Here is an 18258-nt window from a genome sequence, read left to right as displayed (position 1 = left end):
ATAAATAAATAAATAAATAAGTGAAAAGATACAAGTCTTAAAAGTTTACTTTTTTTTTCTTTTTTTTTCTTATATTTAAGCACCTGTCGATATAAGTATAATAAGAATCAGGGATTTTTTGTGTTCCAAATGACTTTTACTTTTCCCTTAAAAGTACAAAAAAGGCTTGTAATCCATCCAATACAAAATTAAAAGACCTAAAAGACGCCTGCGTTTTTATCTACTGATTAGATTGTTCCATCCTTTATCTGAATGTTTACTTGGACATTTTCCTGCGAGCACAGAAATAATGTTACGGACATTATTACCTTTCTGGAATGAAAGAAACTTAGATAAAGAATAGCCTACTGTATCTTCAAAAAGTAGCATGTTTCTTATGTTCCATGTGCATTATATTTGCAATTTACATGGGGATTTGTAACAGCGGCGCTGCTCCCTGGGTGTTACTTACTTTGGATGGACTTCTCTAAGGCTGAGTTTACACAGCTGTGGAAAGAAAACCTACCCACAATCAATTAAAAAGTGCAACACAAATCCTTTGGACAGCATTCTCAGGCTGTCCTGCTGTTGAGACAGCTACTATTCTCCTAGAATGAGTGCTCTAACTGTATTAAACTTAGTCCTAAACAAAATAAGCTTTTCCTAATTTTCACCATTTAAGGAACATAAAGAGCTGCCTTTATCATTTAAAGTTTAAGCTGACTAAGCCTCATAGAAACAGAACTTTAAGGAACTAAAGCAATTAAATCTATTTACAGAGGTCAGGAGAGTATCTATCTGGCTTTAGACATGATGGGCTTGTATGGTCTGTGCTTCTCATTCCTGTGAACTCTCAGATTATGGGCTGACAGGTGGCATAAGAAGTCATCTTTGTTTTTCTCCTGATGCTGAGCTGATCCTACCACGTCACCAGTGTGCTGGCATTACCTTCGCTTCTGATTATTGAACAAGTAAAACAACCACGCAAATGAGACCCCAGACACCCTGTCTTTGTGTGGGACATATTTATTGCCAACCTGCTGAATCCCACACAAAAAGAAGCCTCAGGGAAAGTAGTATGTCTACAAGCTGATGCAAAAAGCACTGAGGAAAAAAAAGGAGGAGGATAAATAAGCAGGCAGCTGAAAAGCCTGAACTCCAACTAGCTCACCAGCACATCAATAATACAATACTGTCGTCAACCCACCACGGACTCTGAACAATGCTTTTTCTGTTGTTCAGCTAATTAGTAAAAGAAGAGATTAAGGTCTTTAATTTCACTTGCTTTCTTTTTCTCCTCTCCTTTCACCTGGAGGGCATGCGTGTATGTGTACATATATATTCCCTAAATGAACAAAGAGAAAGAACACACGTTACGATGTTGAAGCATGAGTGTGGGTTTGGCTTCACTTCCAACAAGAGTGTCATCTACATGATTTCAGATTTAAATGTGCTGCAACTGCAAGGAGTCAGATGTATGTGTGTGTGTGTGCTGCAGGGTGGGAGGGGAGGGGGGAAGCTGAATAGAGGATATGAATTTTAAGCAGTTTCCTGAATGAATACGACACTGTATTTCCCCCTACTCTCCTTAGGATGACAATTCAGAGGAGATAACCTTCTCCTTTGAAAAGCCTTGAAGGGAAAGTTTGTTTTTACCATAACAAATGCAACAAAAGAAAAGAAGAGGGAAGCTGGGAAAGGGGTGGTGGTGAGGGGGGACAAATTAAATGTCAAACTTTCTCTCCTTACTTGGAGATAACAGCATAGTAGGAAACATTCTTAGAAGCTTAACATAAATGGAGTTAAGCTGTTGCCAGCTGCAGTAAACCTCTCTCTCACCTTTCTTTCTCTCTTTCAAGATATCTTTGAATGCCTTCTCCTTCGTCATAAATCAGACCCGTGAGTAATTATCACTCAAGCGGGATGGCAGCGGCCTGAGTGGCCACGGCTATTCCACTGCTGTAATCTGCGCTTCGTCAGGTTACACTACCTTTGATGAAATCTCACATTTCTTTGCCAATGAGCGTTACCTCGCTGTTTATGACTCATTGTCTTGCGGCAGGGAGCTGTGAATCTCATTCCTCTTCTTGCAACTCGCTGGAGCAGCACGGTCGCTTCCCGGCAGTGCTGAGCACCCTCAGCTCCCAGCTGGGGAGTCTCGGGGCATCGCAGGGGCCGTGCTGCCACCTCAAATACTTACCGGAGGCATCTCTCAGCACTTCTCAGAGGCTGTGGAAAGCCTCCTGCAGGCTCTGGGGCTGAGAGCAAGGCGCAGATGCCGCTGTCACAGCTCACCGGGAGTCGAAAGCTGCTCTGGCGTTTCGGCATTCCCTGCTGCATCCCCTTGGGGACAGGTTTCTGACAGGCCAAAGGGCACTCAGCCTCAGCACTGCCGCCCTCACAGACAGCAGGGGTAGCAGAGAAGGGGGTAAAAAAAAACGAAAAAAATGGAAAAAAAGAAAGGGAGGGAGCTCCAGCCTTCAACACACTTGAAGTTTCTGATCTCTGCCTAGGTACCAAGCTCATCCCTCACCTCAGCCACACAGCACGGACGCTTCCAACGCAACACTTTGCATGCTTTCCGAGGTGCTTTATTAACGTTTTACCCCCTTTTCTCCCACACGATGCTATCATTTCTGCAAAAAAATAAAATAAAATACCACCACCGAACCCCAGCCGATGGGTGAAGACGCGCGCCGGCTGCCCTCCAGCCCCCCGCGGGTGGCCGTCGGCCGAGGAAATCAAGTAGGTAGAGAGAAGTCACTCACCGTTGGCGGCGACACAGAGGTTTCCAGAGCCACTTTTAACTAAGAAGGAATTTGGGATAAACTCTTCCTCAGAGTCAGAGTCCGCGGCCGGCTGGGCCGCGCCGTTGCCCCGCAACAGCCCGGGGCCTTCATTGGCGGGCGGCGAGGGAGGGGGAGAAGGGGAGTGCTCAGGGGGGGTGGAGGAGGCGGACGAACAAGGCAAGGGGGGACCTGCGGGCCACAAACACACACAGACACAGAGAGAGAGAGAGAGAAAATGATGATAATAAAGGGAGTCAACGGCAAAGCACAGACACAGAGAGACGCACACGAACAGACAAATGTGGAAAAAAAAGTTGAGCGCAGGCACGGCGAGCGGCCCCCTGGCCCGCTGGAGGGCGGCCGACTCGTGTTAGCTGTCGCGCTGAGGGGGCTGCCGCTGTCCCGTGGTCTAACAGCCCCTTAAAACTAATATCCATCATTTTTTAGGGTTTTGGGGGTCTGGTGGCAGGTATGCTTCTCGCCACAACGTGGGCGCTGCCAACGCAGCTGTGTATTGACACCAGGCTGCGTGGTTCTGAAGGGAAAGTTTTGCCTGATGTTTTATGAGGTAAATATTTTTTCAGGTTTTACCTGAAAACAGTCAACTCTCCTCAGGGATTGTCTTTAAGCGTGCCTGTATCGAGTTTATAAGGCAAACAGGCTGAAAACCACCTCATGAGGGTGTAGGACAGAGCCAGACATGGCTGTGTGGCATTGAAGCGTGTCAGTGAACCATCGCCCTGAAAAACTCAGTGCAGGTTTGTTTTGTGGATTAAATTACTAGACATGTGGCAAATTAGGTTTTTAGAAAACATTTTACATAAAGCTGCATCCGCTGAAGGACAAGCTTCTAGTGACTTGAAAGAAATTGGATCGGGTACACAGAGATTAAGTAGATCCAATTTGAAAAAACATACTGTAAGTAATTAGTGGTATCAGGGTCTTATTCCAATCAGATTTTGGATTTCCCAGATCGACTGGGAAATCAGAAACCCCAAGCATGTGAAAAAAAAAATATTGGGGAAATGTGGAGGTCAGGTATTTGCAGTACATCAGTAAATACAGGGGGATATGAACACAGACATGTAATAGGTTAAAATACAGGACAATGCATTTAAACACAAGTATTTCCCCTTGATACATTTGATATGAAAACAATTATGATTAATTTCACACATTTTCCCATATACTGAAATGTTATCATGCAAAATCCATAAAAGAATAACATCACAAGAAAATGTAAAAAGGAAAAAATAAAACATCTCATTTTGAACATAACATAGCACAGAACATAGCCATGCAGTATTTTTGACTAAACACGACATGAATGCTTTAGAAAAGCAAACACAAACCCAAAACAATGAAGAGGGTTTAACATTTAAATCCCCCAAAGCTGGTTCTGCTAAGTTTCCTTCCACCTTGGTCATCAGTTTTTCTCCTGATAAGCCCTTGGGTGCTACCTCCCTGGCATATGCAGATCTTATAAAGTGAAAATTGTTATCAGAGCAGAAATTGTAGTGTTGGGGGAAAAGCCTGGGACCCGGAGAGAACATGGGACTACACTCAGAGCATACCAAGGTTGTCACCTTCCTGTTAACTATAGGTAGGAGCTGGAGAGAGACAGCAGAAAAAGGGACTACATGCAAATCCTCCAAGGTATTGTGGAGATGTTTAATGGATGGGAGCAGAAGAAAGCCCAACTATTAGGCTCTGAGTGACAATTCAAGCACCAGCAGTGCCTCAACATCCTGTGTCTAGCCCCCTTCAGCCTCAGTTGTTTGCCTCTGAAACAGGGTGACGGCACACCCTTAAGGGGATTGCAGAAGGAAATTCCTGAAAAATCATCAGACAATAAAAAGACGGAATCTACAGAAATGCAGATAGTAAGAGACTACTGTCATGACCCCATGAAAAAGACAGGTGCCACTTCCAGTTCTGGATTCAAGTAAATGCAGAGACTAATTTCTTTTATGTGCTCCTTTGGGCAAGGCCATCTTCATACACGGGTGAGATTATATCATACTCCATCCCACACACCTCTGCTTTGCCATGTCACAAACCTTAACATGCAGACGGCTCTGGAGATACAGCTCTAGCTCTTACGTGCTCCTGAAGAAGCCAAGTCTACTCTGCATCATCCTCTTTGTCACGAAGGAGTTTTGATGAGCCCTGACGTATTACAAAGTTTAAATCACGTCTTTGATTTGTTGTGCTGATGATATGTGTTTCTGATGCTGCATAGTCAGAGCCTGCATTCTAGTGTGAAGATGAGTAAAACGGAAAGAAATGCTCAGCCTATCTCATCCTGTAGTCCCATGCAGTTCTTCATAACTGGAGGACACATTTTTCAAGCCACTGAGAGACAATCTAGATTTTAAACATTATTTCAAGCCTCTGACTCATTTACCCAAAATCTAGTGAAAAAAAAAAAATTAAGAGGAGGTTAATGGTAAGACTAGCTATGACCAAAAAATAAAAATAAAAATGTGGTAAATGAAAGGAGATCCCTAATGTTCTGCCTGTGTTTTTGTTAGCATGACTGGAGTATCTGCACATGAAACCTGTAGTCCAGACACAAAGACAAGCAACGGAATGAGCTGAATTTGGAACTGTGACCCTTAAAGCAAAATATTAGTACCTATGTCAGCTCACATCAGAAACCGTATACCATTTCCAGGTGGCTGCAAGTTGGGGTTTTGGCATGGGCTTCTCAACTTGTCCCAACATTGTAATTTTGGCAATGAGAAAGGAAGGGCTGTACTGCTCTGAAGGGCACTGGTGGATACAACCACATGCCCCCAAAAATTCCTTCTTGGACACGCAATTTTGGGGTGGATGCAACTGGAGATTTCACAAGCTTCTGGATGGAAGTTGTGGCAACTGACAGCATCCAGTTAAGATGCAGAGGAAGCAAAGCAATACCTTCCTTTTTAGCATGTCAGTAGCTATGTTTGTAAGAAAAGGCTGTCTTAAATTGTGGATCTTTTAAGAGAATTACCTCCTTTCCTCTGCTTGGACAGAAAGCCAAAAATTAAATCTGACCTTTTCAGGAAAAATAAACCAAGAGAGAGACAAAAGATACAAGTCCGTATCCTTCGAAGAAAGTCTGTCATTGAATTTACTGCAACTGCAGATCCAAGTAAAACAAGCAGGATTCGGCCCATAAACTTTCATTCCAGCTGCCAGAGCAAAATTTCTAATTGATTAGTACAAAATGAATTCACAGCAATACTGGGTTGCTATGGAACCTGAGCAAGTAGGCCAAGTCACTTTGCAGTATGTGCTGTCTCTCCTTCAAAAATACAAAACAGAAGGACTAGATAACACATTCATTATGCACACCCTTGCAATTTGGAAACTAACTCAAAGAAAAACAAAACGGATTCCAAGTATGGGCCCCTTGGCATCAATTTGTAACAATCCTGTATATCCGCTTGCAGTGAACAGTCGAAATTATGTTCTTTGGACTTGAGGCAGGAATAATATAAAAGTTCAGCGTCTCCGTATGAGTGATACGTTGCTTGCCCAAATTCAGAGGAAAACAGAACATAAACTTCTATTTTATCTGTGTGCCAGTATTTCAGATTAAGATTAAACATATCAGGGGAAGATACGTTACAGCCCCTTGTAGATTTATGAAAGTGCTTAGGAAACACAAACTTCGGAACTAGGTTAACACAAAGAATGTGTTTCTCAGCTTCACTGCGGAACTCCGCAAATTTTAGGCAACCGCTTTAAATTTGGGGAAGAGACAGACCAGAGCAGACTCTAAATAGTTAGGAGAAAGTAAGACAAACAATAAACATGCCTTCAGTTTACGCTGCACATTTGGCTGTAATATTTCAGAATACCGTGTGTTTCTAGAGTTACTCTGTCATTTGCAGGTTTTGGCCTTGAGAGATCAAGAGCTGATTTAAAACGGGTGTATTCACACTCATGTGAACAAAAAGGCTGCCAGGAATACAGAACACTCAGGGAGATCATTTTAAACGAAGGACAGTGCATTGTTTCAAAGATTATATACTAGGGAATACACTCATATGTTTACAATTTGTCCCAAAAGAGTTAGAAAAGTGTGGATATAAAAATGTTGACTTCTCATGGAACAGATATAACAAGGCAATGGGATTTAATAGTGGTCAGTATACCCAGAGTGGTGTTATCTGCAATCAATAAATCATTAATATCCACTTTTTTTTTTTTTTCTTCCCCCAGAGTATCTTCTATCAAGCTTCAACCAGGAATCTTGAAGAGCTTTGCAAGCACCAAGGACATAAGCCGTGAAATACTGGGATCTTTAATCAGATAGGCTGATAAAATTGGATTGTCTGGGGAGCAAACTTATACTTCTTAAAGATAAGGAAACTGAGGCTCATAGATGTGAAATGATTTGCTTCAAAATGCTGTTATTTCCTGTATCTGCATACTGTATCTCTAACCACTGAGAAAAAAAATATCTGTTTGCAACACTGAAAATATTTCAAATCAGTGATTCCCACCACAAAGGAGAGATAGGGGAAGGGGGGCAGAAGTACTGTGGTCACAATTAGCTCCGTGTGACAACTACAGTAGTTATCAGGGAAGAACTTTTGCTTTATATCACACTGCTGAAAAAGCTGAGCTTTATACAACCTTAAAATAGGAGTGGTACTGCTAAGCCTTAATTACAGAGACAATTCATGCACCATGACAAAAAAAAATATTAAAAAAAATAAAAGTACATCACAACACAGCTCTGGCCTTAAAGACTTGTGGCACTGGTATGCATTGAGAGTTCACGGGAAGGCTGTATAAATGCAGCGAAGTAGTGTGCTGGCTGGGTTTATTATCCTGTCAAAAGAAGGAGTGTAAACAGATGCTCTTCTGTTTTTGTCTCCCCTTCTCCTCGCACAGTGGTTCTGAGTGATCCTTATTGACATCCAAACTAAATCTTATTGATCTATATTAAAACTAGCTAGTCTTGAGGCGGTGAAAATCATGACCTGCTTACACAACGGAAACGCATAGGTACCTCTGTCTGACAAAAGCAGTTAATTGATAAATAAATCTAAAACTCAGGCAATTTAATTTCATCCCCGCACTGCATCCGATTGATGAAAGCCCCACCAGCATGAAGGAGAACAGCAGGGCTGAGGTCTTGGTGTGTGAAAGGTGGCAGGCATCGGGGCATCCCGGGCAGCTCATCTGAGAGGGATTTACTCCTGTAACATTTCAGGGCTTTGGAGTTGAGGGGAAGAGCAGGAGAACATCTGCCACTTGGCTTTCCAAAGCGAGGGGAACGTATTATTTAAAGACTAGCCCCTGATGATCACACGGTAAAAGACTGCTTTCTTAGCAGCCAGGAGCCAAGCTCCTTTAGAAGAAAGGATTTTCCTAAGGGACAAGCATCACTCATGCCTTTCTCCTGGTAGCATATCACGCCTTTCCTGTGGACACCATAAAACACTGCTGGAAGAAGAGCAATCTGAACTAGCTGTCTGGCAAAATATGTCAGTGAATCATAGGAGTAAGAAATTGTTGCGCAGATTTATTGCCGTTCTTTAACAATAGGTGGTCACAACATTGTTAGTTCAATGGGGAATATATATCTTGTGTTTAGAATTGATTAAAAAAGCAGCCTTGGAAAATGACGCTTAGTTATTTATATTTCCTGAATTTCCACCTGCACTTATGTTTATTTTATTTAATTTAATTTTGTGTATTTGATTTATAGCTATGAAGCCAGAGGGGAAAATAAATGAAATAAAGGGGACAAATGAATATCATCTTAACAAGAAAAACCTGGGCAGCTGCCATGTCACCAAAATTAAGAAATGAGTAGTTGGGCCTTGAAAATGAGAAATAATCACATGCCCTGTACGAAGACTGGCATACTGGGAAAAAGGGCCATGCAAGGTTAAGAAGAAATGAATAAATTCACTTGGACTGAAATGGAGTATGAAGAACATATGTTATGCCTTGTGGGTGATTTGTGTTACCCTTCCTCAGTTGTGTTTTTTTTTTTTTCCTCCCCTTTGTGGTGAAGAGATGCAATAGTTCTCTTTATCCGTGTGCAAGGATAGGATAATTTCTATCAAGGAGCTCACAAAGTCACCGTCAATGGGAACTCAGGAACATCCTTTTTTCGGATAAGGCAGACCTTCCTCTGGGTGGAAATCATCTAGAATGTGAGAGGTGATGTGATGATGGGCCATATAAAAGCACCCCAACCATATGCCTGTGTTATCTGCCTCCGTCCCAGCCCAGATTATGGACTCAACATTTGGGCCTTTTGCAGTTATTCCCCAAATGAAGCAGAAAGTGGAAAGGGACAAAAAATAGCCCAGACCTCAGATCTGCTTTCTGCCAGCTCCTGAGGTTATTAACCCGACCCAAAACAGCAGAAAACAATTATCCATTGAGCAAGATGGAGAGGAGCAGGGAGGAAATTGTTCCCTTCTGAAATGCAGTTCCTCCGGGGCTTGAGGTGCTCTGGAGCAGCACAGCAGCACTTATAATTTTTTGCCAACACAAGAAAATAATACGGCAGATTTTCAGAAAATTACATGGGCAATTGCCTGAGCCGGATACTCAGCTTGCTCATTTGTAGGCACAACAGTCGAAACAGATTGTGTAAGTTAGCTACACAATTTTCTGAATATCATACTGCAAGGCTGAGATTGTGCTGTTATTCAAAAGCAAAAACAGGTAATTTAATTTCCAAATATATGGGAGAACACTTGTATCTCTTTCAAAATCAAAGAAATATGGATCAAGAAAGAGACTCTCTTCTGATAGTGCCAGCATAAACAATCCTAATCACCGTGGAATATTTATATCGCTCCTTGTGAAATATTTACGCAAGTAGTTCACATCATCTGAAGTTTTAAGGACAGCACAAGCCCCTAATTATGGATCACCATTACAAAAGCTCACACAGCTTTACTCAAACTCAACTTGTAAAAGAATAATGTAATCGGTAGGAAGGCTGATGAGCTGCCCGTGAAATGGCCTCTCTCAATCTGACACTAATGCTCCATCTGATCCAACACACCCCATATAAAGTATAAAGTTCTCTGCGGAAGATTACATGCAAATCTCCTAACAGGTCCATTTTCCTATATTTGAGCATCAAACGGTGGGCTTTGTAGAAATTGCTTTCCCTAAGCTTTATGCTAACAAAGAGGTTTACACTGCCTTGCAAAAACGTTTGGGATAAGCTTGGCTAAGGCAAAGCACCCTTTCTAGTCCTTTTACCCTAGCAGGGAAGAGTTAATATACATGGGGCATTGCAAGACTTTTTTACCTGCCTCAGGGAATACCATTTATGCAATTATTTTGCAGGACGGTCTTATAGCCAAAAGCCCAAAAAATGCAAAATTTCAGCTCATGCTTTGGGACCTGCCCAGCAAACCTTGTCGTCAGGCTCTGTTGGACTGTCTTTTTTCTCTTCATTGATTAGACAAGGAGCATTGGGTGATCCTAACTAACTCAGACGCCTAAGTGGAAGTGGCATGAACCCTGGGCTTAATTTCTGGAGCCTGCCTGAAGGTAAGGCAATCTCACTGAGAAAGCTCATAGACAAAGTTGCTGTGTCGAAGCGATGGAAGATGTCTTAACCCTAAGGCACCTAGAGATAAAAGCTGGAGTGAAGGAGAACTTTGAGGCCCTGATATTTTATGCTTCTCTTGGAAAGAAACACAATCTGCCTGAGTAAATACAGTCCAAGGAAAACATGAGGTTGCAGATCTCTGGAGCATGACAAAGGGGTGCCAAAGCTATACTGCAGTGAGGATCCAAGTCATCTAGCCATAAACTCTCTGGGGATGAAATTTCAGATGAGAGGAATGTGGCCTGAATAAAGAGATCATTACCTGTTCCTATTTTGGTTACAATTAGTGTTGGCTCAGGATTTCTGTGCTACATTAAAACTAATGAACTTGCTTAGCCTCTTACTGGGACAACTTCCTCCTGATCCTACTTTTTATCCCCAGTAGGGTTGGACGCTTCCATCTCTAAAACGGTATGGAGGCTGTTTTGTAGTGACTGCTGTTTGGTGTTTTCTAGCCAATATCCCTTAATCTAGGAAGATTTTTTTTTTCTAGTGAATGATTTCAAACAAAGCCAACTGTCTCCCTTCAACATCTAAGCATCATGGTTCAGAAGATCATTCTGTCTTCAGCTAAGAAGAGAGATCAAGGCAACTTAGTGCTAAAAGACTCTTCTTGGATGGACTCTCTGAAGGGATCTGATTAAGGAGAAAGGTTATTTTCCATAGCAGTTTCCTTCTGTGAGCTAGCCCTGTGGCTCTGGAGTTGAAAACAGAAGGGTAAGCCACCAAGAAAGTGTGATGTTGCTGCAGAAGAGAAGGCAGAATAGCTGTACAGGAGTGATGCTGAGCCTGCTGAGTTAATGTGCTTAAACAGCAGAAGAATTTGGGCATGGAACCAAGCTAAAGGAGTGCACCCTGTGCCAGCACCTGTGCACAGTGCTGTGCAGTGGGTGTGACAGCTTGTAGGACCCCTAAATGTCTCTCTGCACCTCATGCTCCCCTGGGAAAGCACTTGAATCCTGCACATGCCCTGTGCCTGGCACAGAGCAGTGAAAGGTCAGACCCATCCTGCATCTTGCAGAGTCACTTTGGGCATTTCTGGCTATTTATTCTGCAGCCTTTTTCAGGCACGAGCTGGTTCTCCTTCCGTGCTTTTTGCAAAGCCAGCAAAACAGCAGGTTTTGCTGGCTAAAACAGCTAGATTTTGTGTTGGGCCATTGGGTGTTCTTGCAATGCCAGCTGTAAGAGTAGGGAAGTTGTTTGTGCTCAGGTATCACAGAATCACTGAGGTTGGAAGAGACATCTGGGGACCATATTGCCCAACCTCCCTGCTCAGATGGAGTTCCCTGGAGCACATTACCCAGGACTGTGTCCGGACAGGTTCTTAACTCCTTTCTTTTCTACTGCAGGATTGACAAACCAGTCTACAAAACAATTTAATGTGCTCAGGTGATCCCAAACAGATCCCAAACAAAGTTCAGAACTGTAGACTCACAGAGTGGCTGGTGGTGTTGGGCAGCTGTGGGTTCCTGTGGTGCCAGCCCTGCTCCAGCAGGGCCACCCCGAGCAGGGGGCCCAGCCCCACGTCCAGGCGGCTGCTGGAGATCCCCAAGGAGGAGCCCCCAGCCCCTCTCTGGGCAGCCTGTGCCAGGGCTCTGGCACCCGCCCAGCCCAGACATTTCTGCCCATGCTCTGACAGAACCTCCTGTGTTGCAGTTTGTACTCGTTGCCTCTTGTCCTAGCACTGGGCTGTAGTTGTAATTGTCGTGGCAGAGAGGGCAGAGAGCTGTTCACGATGTTCTGCACGCAGTGAGAGGCAGAGAGAGTCCCTGTGCTGCAGGACAAGTGCTGTGCTTCCACAGAGGTCAAAGTGAAGACCACACACTTACTGAAAAAGCTGCAAAGAAGGTGCGCAGTCCTCACTGCTCTAATCCAAAGTTCCTTTATATAAACCTGCACTTCGGGATCCTTTTCCAATAAAACTACCTTAATTCTTGCTAAGGCAAAGAATTAAAAGAGTAGCTCCTGGTGATGCTTCTGGGAAAGGCTGGAAGGCAATGCAGGAATATGGTGTTATTAAGCCAGGGGAAAAAAAAAAAAAAAAAAAAAAAAAAAAAGGTATTGGACCAAAAATTCTGTTTTTCATTAGGTTCATTGCAGGCCTAAAACAACATCAGTAGCCAAAGACCACTCAAGAAAAAAAGGAAGAAATTGGTAAAGGCAAAGTTTCAGGTTATTAAATGGAATTTCAAGTCCTAAAAAAGGGAAGTATTATTTTATCTTCCATGTTTTAGCAGCCAACAAATCAACGTGCAAATGCTATAGCAAGAATTCAGAAAATTTCAGAGACATCACTGATGTTACTGGTGTGTTTTTTTTTTTTTTTTCTCCAAAGCCTCGCTTAAGATCTTTGAAGCCACAATCTGAATACCTTAATCATTGCTTTACTGACTTCTGCCCTATAAGAAAAAATATTCACCTTGAGTTTTTTTCAGCTCCCTGCTCAGTAAAAAAAAAACCCCTGAAATTCTTCAACGCATTGTACAAAGAAAGGTCTCCTGTAAGAGATTTCCTGGACAGAGGAAAGGTAATTAAAATTCAACACACATACAAGGCACATGAGGATTATCTGCAAAAAAAATCCCAGTAGTTCAGAGAGGGATTCACAGCAGTGTGGGCTGTATGCAGGAGGGCGAGATGCATGGTCTTGTTCACTGAACAGCCTCTCCATCTCTCATCCCCCGCCTCTCTTTGGGTAAAGGAACTAGCTTTCTTCCAAAAAAGAATGCATTTTAGAAAAATGAGGACAGTTTTAAAAAAAGAGTTTAATGCTTGAAAAGGTGGCACCTGAACCCATGTCAGGATGTGCTACGGGCTTTGCCATGACGGAGCAAAGTCCTGCTCCAGCTGATTTACCATCCATTCCCCCTCCCTGGCTAACTCTGGCCATGCACCCCTCCCCTAAAGCTCTTAATTGCATCCTATACTAAAGGGGAGAATGTCTTCCTCATACTACATGGTAATCAAAGTTAGGTAATAAAGAAAGATGACTTGTAGCCCTTATTTTCCTCCTGACTGTTGAAACTACATGCTAGGCGTAGTCCAACTCTCATAGGTGATACTTTTTCTGCATTTAAGGTGTTTCTGTCAAAACTAACGCGGAATGGGTACATTCACATACTATCTATAAAATAATTCCTGCTTTCCTTTTTAAAATATAATGTTTTTGATCCTATCTCATGGTAAAATGCAAACAGGAGCAGGGAGCCATGCTTGTTTTGGATGATCAGAAGCCAAGCTGGTTAGCTTGTCCATCTCTGAGGGTTATTGAGGTGGTTATTCACTACGGCATAGAAAACTCTTCTATAACAAGTCTAATTTTAAATTCCTGACCAATTATGCTGGGCAGCCTGTTCCTGAGTCTTACAGGTCTAACACCATGCACTTCCAGCTACTGCACAGAACACCCTTCAGTAGGCTGCTAAGCTGACTCAGGAATTTAATAGTCACTTTTATCTCTAATTTGAATCACAGAATTACAGAATCATCAAGGTTGGAAAAGCCTTCCATGATCATCTGCTCCAACCACCCCCTACCACCAATGTCACCACCAAACCCTGTCCCCAAGCACCACGTCCAACCTTGCCTTGAACACCCCCAGGAACAGTGACTCCACCACCTCCCTGGGCAACCCGTCACAAGGCCTGACCGCTCTTTCTGTTCTCCCTGCACTCTTAAATTTTCACTGGGCAGATCCAGTGTGCACATAGAAGAGGCTCTATTCCCTCTGCTAGATATTTTTTTCAAGTGCTGCTTTTCATTTGGAGAAAAAATAAATAAAGAAACAACAGGTTAATCTAAAGCCCAGTTTTTCACAAGGCTGTACTTTACATCTCCTGGGAGAATTACATGCAAAAAATCTTGTACGTTTGCAGCTTCCCAGCAGTATTTTATTACAGTATTTTCTTGTCCTACATACAGAAAAGTACAGTAGCTGTATTATTTCTCTGGTTTCTTCAGCTTACAGCATGCTTCCTTCCTGATGTCATATCCTGTATAGTGATCCTATTATCAAAAATAATAGTATAAACTCAGCTCCTACTTCAACTCTTAAAATGTCCATTTATCACAGCCTTCTAAAAATGCTTGGAAAATGTATTTGCCAATGCATTTCACTGAATCACCTGGAAAAAAACCTCAAAGACTGACTGTAAATAAGTGCTAAAAGATGATTCGGAAAAATATAAGCAAGTATAACAGCTATTGCTTATCAGCAAGAAGAAAAAAAAAAAGATAAAATAAGCAGGGTGGTGTTTTTTTTTCCTTTTTGTTCCAAGATAATTATCCAGACCTCCAATTTCCTCACTTAATATATTTATTTAGGCACTGTAATTAAGCCAGTAATTGCTCGGTATCCTCTAAGAACTGACCTTGATGTGTATAATAAACTGATGTTATGATGAGAAAGAATAACTAAAACGAACTTGAGAAGTCTTGAAGTGGCAAAAGCTTTTCCCTTTCACATGCGAAGTATGAAAAGCAAAATGTAGATGGCTTTTCCCCATAGACTGTAATTCTCCAATTTCCTTGGGTTCAAATATCCCAAATTTCCCCAGATTCATTAAGCTCAGAGGTTTGGTGTCATGGAGTCTGCCTAAAAGTAACAATTTGCAGACCTTGGTTCTTAGAGCAAAGCACCAAAATTCACTTTTCTTTACTTAAACTGAAAAGTTGAAGTCATTGAGTGTGGAGGACCTGACACAAAGTAGATCAGGATTTTGGGGTATGTTGGAGCCTAATTTTTCATAGTTGCAAGAGAACCCAGAGTTCGTGGTTCAGACAGCAAGTGGGTTTTGTTGTTTGCCTGTTTACATAAGCAAATAAACAAAATTATGTTTTAGAGCCAATGCTTAAAATTGTTAACACATGATCATAAATATTGGTTGTTTTCAGTTATATCTTAAATGGTCAACTGTCACCTGCACACAGTCTTTGCAAAAAAAAAAAAAAAAAAAAAAAGAATGTGTGGTATTTTGTTGTTGTTGTAATTATTGGTTGAAAAATGCTGCTGTCTAGCCCCATCCCTTTGGGCATAAACTAACTCACGACACCCTCATGGGGCATCTGCAACACACATTTGGAGTCATTTAAGAACAATGAAAGGTCATTGATCCCTGTCATGGGCCCAGGGTACCCAGAAGCTTCAATAAATCTCCTTTTTTACATTTAGGATTCTAGCAATGGACTGGTAAAGGTGCTTTTGACAAACTGCTTTGCATCTGAAGCTTCCCCAGGTTACAGGTTCTCCAGGGCTGTTCAACAGCAGCTCTGGTTGGACCTCTGCTGTTGCACAGTAACTGTGCTGTCTTCCATTTTTTCTTTACTTTTACCTTCTTCTTTGCATTTTCTTTTATGCAAAGATGAACGTGGAAAAGGCACAACATTGCCTTCTTGTTATATGCTTGTGATTTTTATTATGCCTGTCCCCGAGGCAGCAAACCCAGCACCTGGCCCTGCTCGGGTGTTCTGGCCTTGCAGTCAACGAAGGCGGAGGCGCTGGGGTCTGGGAGCAATAGAGCTACTTCATAAGCAAAGTGGTCATTCCGGTGTGAACATTAAAAGTCCTGACACACACCTGAAAAAGGGCTCTGGTAGCCATTATTCCATCCCATTTACCCTGCAAAAATTTATGCACCCGTACAAGCTCTGTTAGAAACTCTGAGCAATTTTTCTAAACTCGCACTTAGCTGTGAAGTCTGCTGCTTCTATTACGGATTTGAAGAAAGCTTGCCTACTTTTTTTTTTTTTTCTGAGTATATTACTTGTAATAAAAGATACTACCCGTGCCTACAAGTGTTTTCTTGACTAACTCCTCGGATTATCACACCTACAAAAATATGCCACTAGGCTGATATTTTGGGATCTCAAATGGCATACAGATGCTTGCTGGCTCACTTTGAGAAATAGTTTTCTACGACTAAATTGATTTTATAACTGTATTAGTAACAGTTATAATCATTTAAAGCTCTTCACGTAGTAAAGCACCAAAGAGATTTCTCCACATACTCCTATTTTGGAGGGGAACACTCACTCACCTCCACTAATAAAAGGATGTGAAAACCTGATGTGGATGACATGAAATAACCCTATTATTTAAAATATAAGAAAATCTAACACAGGTTTTAGTGCAGATAAAAAGAGAAGGTCAACAACCCGAATGTGTCCACTTGTGGAAGATCTATGCTTAGTACAAAGATTTGGGTTTTGACCTTAGTACAATGAAGCCAACATCATGAGCATGCAAGGGCAGTCAACAGAAGCAAAGGCCATTTAGAATCATAGAATCCTAGAATTATTAAGGTTGGAAAAGCCCTCCAATATCACCTGGTCCAACTACCCCCCTACCACCAATGTCACCAAGCACCACGTCCAACCTCTCCTTGAACACCCCCAGGGACGGGGACTCCCCCACCTCCCTGGGCAACCCGTCCCAAGGCCTGACCACTCTTGCTGAGCAGAAATGTCTCCTCATTGCCAACCTGAGCCTCCCCTGGCACAGCTCGAGGCTATTCCCTCTGCTCCTGTCCCTGGTTCCCTGTGAGAAGAGGCTCCAGGGCCTCGATGTCCTTCTGGCAGTGAGGGGCCCAAAGCTGAACCCAGCACTCGAGGGGCGGCCTCAGCAGAGCGGAGCCCAGGGGGACGAGCACCTCCTTGGCCCTGCTGGCCACACTACTCCTGACACAACCAGGATGCTGTTGGCCTTCTTGGCCACCTGGGCACACTGCCGGCTCATGTTCAGAACAGTTTGAACAAGTGGAGGACTGAAGGTTGGAAACACAAAGGCCACAGTGGCAGAAGTTAACTCAGTGCTGTGATCGGTGTGGGGAAGGCCACCAAGAGCTGCCAGAGAAAGCTCAGAGAATATGGGATGAAGAGATGGGAAAGCTTTATATGGCATTGTGGAACATGATGTACAAAAAGGGGATTAACTTGGTGATGAGTTTGACCATTGGACTTAAGGGATGGGAATGTTTAGCATCTGCAAATGATTTTCTGTCTGGTTTATTCAGGAAAACATTTGCATGTTCAGAAAATCACGGGGAAACAACCTTCAGCTGCTGCGACTTGTGAACTAACTCAGGTGACAGAGGAGAGATTGGCCTGTGGCTGAAAATCTCCACAGCAACAGGCATATCTGCTGCTTTTATAGTGCTTCTTCCAAAGTGGAAGGGGCAGCGTTTTATTCAGAGAAAGCAGTTGTGTCTGGTTACACAGTAATACTAGTGTAAGGCTCGAATGGGCAGGGATTTTGTGTACCTGTGAAAACAGCTCTTTAAGTCCTTAACTTCTGCAGTTCCTCAGGAAATAGGCATATTTAAAATAATTTCAAACCTGCATTGTAAGAATTACTGCTGATTTTTGTGAAATAAAACCAATTCAAAGTCCATTTTTGATGTGGGTAAAGGCCAGTTGGAGGAAGAAGAAAGGTTTTACGATGTATGCCATTCTCTTTCCTTATTTGCTGTTGCTATGATGCTGTGAAGTCATCCACGAGATGGATCAATGAATATCTTCTTTAAACTTCTCATTTTATCCTTCCCAGTGGGACAAGGTGGCTGCTAAACCATGTAATGGAAAGCTGGACTGGAAGAGTGATTTCTGTACCCATCACTGATGGGACTGGAATTATAGTTCTTGGAGCAGCGCTTCTCAACCCATTACGTTTTCCCAATCTCATTTGTTCATTAACTCACTGATCTTTTTCAGCATGGCCGATACCAAAATCCATACAGCAATGATCCATCTAGCAAACTGCACATTGCTGTGGAGACAGGAATTACTCCCTTTAGATCCCTGCCAGGTGATAAGCAAATGCCCTTGAGCAAGAGGATATATTTTTTTTATTATTTCTTTTTTTGCAAATCCCTACTGCATCATGCAAATCTCTAGAACTGATTG

At 42.5% G+C, this 18258-nt stretch overlaps 1 protein-coding gene across 6 annotated transcripts in view; it reads right to left on the bottom strand.

Moving 5' to 3' along the window:
• Positions 1 to 18258, bottom strand: part of TENM4 (teneurin transmembrane protein 4) — a 554777-nt gene that overhangs the window by 245945 nt on the left and 290574 nt on the right. For all 6 annotated transcript variants that reach the window (XM_032196280.1, XM_032196305.1, XM_032196313.1 and 3 more), the window contains one exon: positions 2748 to 2957. In XM_032196280.1, coding sequence (XP_032052171.1) covers positions 2748 to 2957 — 210 coding nt within the window. The remainder of the gene's footprint in view (positions 1 to 2747; positions 2958 to 18258) is intronic.

This window comes from Aythya fuligula, chromosome 1, assembly GCF_009819795.1.
Source record: "Aythya fuligula isolate bAytFul2 chromosome 1, bAytFul2.pri, whole genome shotgun sequence".
In the NCBI taxonomy this organism is placed as follows: Eukaryota; Metazoa; Chordata; class Aves; order Anseriformes; family Anatidae; genus Aythya; species Aythya fuligula.
Note: the sequence above shows the minus strand (reverse complement) of the source record. Positions and strands in the feature narration are given on the sequence as shown.